Raw genomic sequence first — 2,854 nt, 5'->3', positions numbered from 1 at the left:
AGATCCCGCGCCCGAGCCTGGACTCAAACCCGGAACCTTCTTGCTGTGAGGCGACAGTGCCGCCTGTTTTTATCTTTGTGTACTTACATAAATGTTTAACAAAGGCCACACTAAAACAAAAATAGAGACTTATTTACCTCTTGGATTAAAGCATTTCATGAGATGGGATTTTTTTAAAACTCAATTAAAGTGACCTTAGGAAGCTAATCCAGTCTTGTGTGGAGGTGATTGAGGAAATTCACCTGTTCCCTCTACACGAGCTGAGGCTTCAGTGACACGTCTCCCTCCACAGGAAAGCAGAGGCAGTATATTTATTGAATATTTATTTTGATTTTGATTAGTTGTCAGAAAAAAGTCAAACTGCTTTTATCCAAAATGTTACAAAATGATGCAACAGTCATATATACATACATTCACATTCTGCACAATTCTGTGGCTACTCTCTCTCTCTATACATTTATATATGTAATTATAAAATAATATAAAAATATATTTTCTTCTCACAGCTCAACAACAGATCAGCACAGTAAGAGTGTACAAACATTTAAGGGATGTCTGGGCATGCAAAAATTCTGCAACAAAAGTTGTCAATATAAAATATAATATTTTTAATATATTTGGGTAATTATTGGTGCAAGGACTTGATGGCAAACAGTCAAATGGTTGAAAGGAAGCAGTTAGATGTGTGTCAGTGCACACAGGTCCTGTTTACTTGGGAGGGGACCACATTGTGGTCTAACCACTTGAAAATGACAGGCAGGAGGTGGTGGAGCTCAGCCTATATTTTTTGGGTGCTTTGCGAGGTTTTGTTGGGGTTAATGGCGGCGAGGCCACACTTAAATTTCTGATCTTGTTAAAGCTATTCCTCAGACTGTCCCGCCGGCTCTCGGAGGTGCTGCTGGTCTCCTTGGATGTGAACATGTCAGGGGGGCACAGGCCGGCCTTCAGGCAGCAGCAGCACAGGAGCTCTGCGATAGCCTTCCTCATCTCACTGCTGCCAAGGGCGTAGATGATGGGGTTCAGGCCAGAGTTAAGCACAGCCAGAGTGATGAAATAATCAGCGCTGAAAAGCAGTACACACTGGCGGGACATACAAAAGAAATCCACCAGTAACAGCAGGAACAGTGGCCCCCAGCAAAGCATAAAGACCCCAACAATGGTGATCACAGTTTTCAGAAGAGCCAAGGAGCGCTTGCGATTGCGTTGAGGGACCAGCTGTGCACTCCTGTGTACGTGGCAATAGATGGCACCATAGAGCACGCCAATAGCCAGGAGGATGAGGAAAAAAATAATGAGAGAGAAAAGGATGTAGTTCTTGGAGTAGAGAGGGAGGAGAGTGGAGCATCTTTCCAGGCTGCACACGCAGTTCCAGCCCAGCAAGGGGAGGAAGCCAATCACCAGCGCTAAAAGCCAGCAGAGTACCACCAAGCCATAAATCCTGTAAGTTTTCCTGTCTGACTTCTGGTGCAGTGGCTTCATAATGGTGGTATAACGCTCCACAGCAATTAGCAATAGACTAAATATGGACGCTGCCAGGGCGATAAACAGCATGCCCTCTCTAAAGAGCCAAAGAGCAGGGGTGAGTCGGAACGTCCGGCTGCCAGACATGCAGATGTTGACCAGGTATGCAGCACCAGTTAGGAGGTCACTGAGGGTTATGTTGGCGATGCAGATGTAAACCCAACGGCTGCTATGGCGGATGCGGGAAATAACAGCCACCAACACCAGGAAATTCTCCAAGATGATGAAAACGCTGAAGAAAAGAAAGACGGCCACAGAGACACTGATGTGGTTCTGGGTGTTTGAGATGGTTCTGTTCTGCAGGCGGCCGGTGTGGTTGTAATGCTGCAAGATCACATGGCTTATCCCAGTCGTGAAGTTTGAAATGATGATGTTGCTTGGGTAACTGGGTGAGTGGTACAATTGAGGGCAGGAGGAAGGGGCTGGGAGGGAGGACGTCATACCCATAGCAGCGGCTGAGCTGATAAGAGCCAACGCTGTGGGTGACTGAGCCAAGCTGGTATGAGCTGCACGGAAATTAGTGTGAAACTCCTGTGAATATACAGGCTATCACTACACTCTAACCACTGGAGCCCTGCTTGACAGCACACACCTGGGAAGACACCAGAAGAAGAAATTACATCTATTTCAATAGGCATAAGTAGGGTGGGAAAAAATCCAAACTGTATAAAACATGCCCTAGTAAATGTAATGACTGTCCTGCCTGTTTCCTCTTTATAGTGTTTCAGTCAATTTAAATGTTATCATTTAAATGCCTCCCTTTTTGTGGCTGTGGTTAACACAGGATGAGTGAGCAGCTGCGCAGGGCATTTAAATCACCACATCAAAGAAATGAATTTATTTTTCATCAATAAAAATGACAGAACACGCATGAAATTCCCAAATGACCTTAATAATTGAAGGACATAAAAGCACAAACACATTACCATATCTGTTTTTTTTTCTCTTTTCCCTCAAAAAACAAAAATAGCAACAACCCCCCCCCAAAAAAAAACCCCTTAATTAATGAAATATCTCTTTAAAAAAACAAAACAAACTATGATATGAATCTCAAACATTTAATGGGTTAAAACTGAAAAAAAATTGCAAATTTTTTTCCCCCCGCAATTTCCACACGTGTAACTGTTTGCCATACTATAAAGTAATAATAAAATACTTGCATTCCAAAATCAGTTCAGTATTTAAATATGTATTCAATGCGGATGAAAGCCATCAAAGTGAATATTCAGACATGTGGTGGTTAAGTGAATTTATGTGCAGTACTTACTCTGGCTGCTGATGTTGGTGATGCTGAGTGTGTGAGAAAATGCAGTTGTCGCTGACTACAGTCTTT

The 2,854-nt window shown here is 43.2% G+C and overlaps 1 protein-coding gene across 1 annotated transcript; it reads right to left on the bottom strand.

Moving 5' to 3' along the window:
• Nucleotides 1-304: 304 nt before the first annotated feature.
• s1pr4 (sphingosine-1-phosphate receptor 4) lies at nucleotides 305-2,854 on the bottom strand. The gene is made up of 2 exons (XM_086223810.1): nucleotides 2,789-2,854; nucleotides 305-2,113 (listed from the first exon to the last, which is right to left on the bottom strand). Exon 2 carries the CDS (start codon nucleotides 1,966-1,968, stop codon nucleotides 736-738), a length of 1,233 nt encoding a protein of 410 aa, XP_086079936.1. The 5' UTR covers nucleotides 1,969-2,113; nucleotides 2,789-2,854; the 3' UTR covers nucleotides 305-735.

Source organism: Aulostomus chinensis, chromosome 14, assembly GCF_037954235.1.
Source record: "Aulostomus chinensis isolate RoL2024-O1b breed Wild chromosome 14, RoL_Achi_v1.0, whole genome shotgun sequence".
Classification (NCBI taxonomy): domain Eukaryota; kingdom Metazoa; phylum Chordata; class Actinopteri; order Syngnathiformes; family Aulostomidae; genus Aulostomus; species Aulostomus chinensis.
The sequence above is the reverse complement of the archived record's forward strand: the minus strand, read 5'-3'. Positions and strand labels throughout refer to the sequence as shown.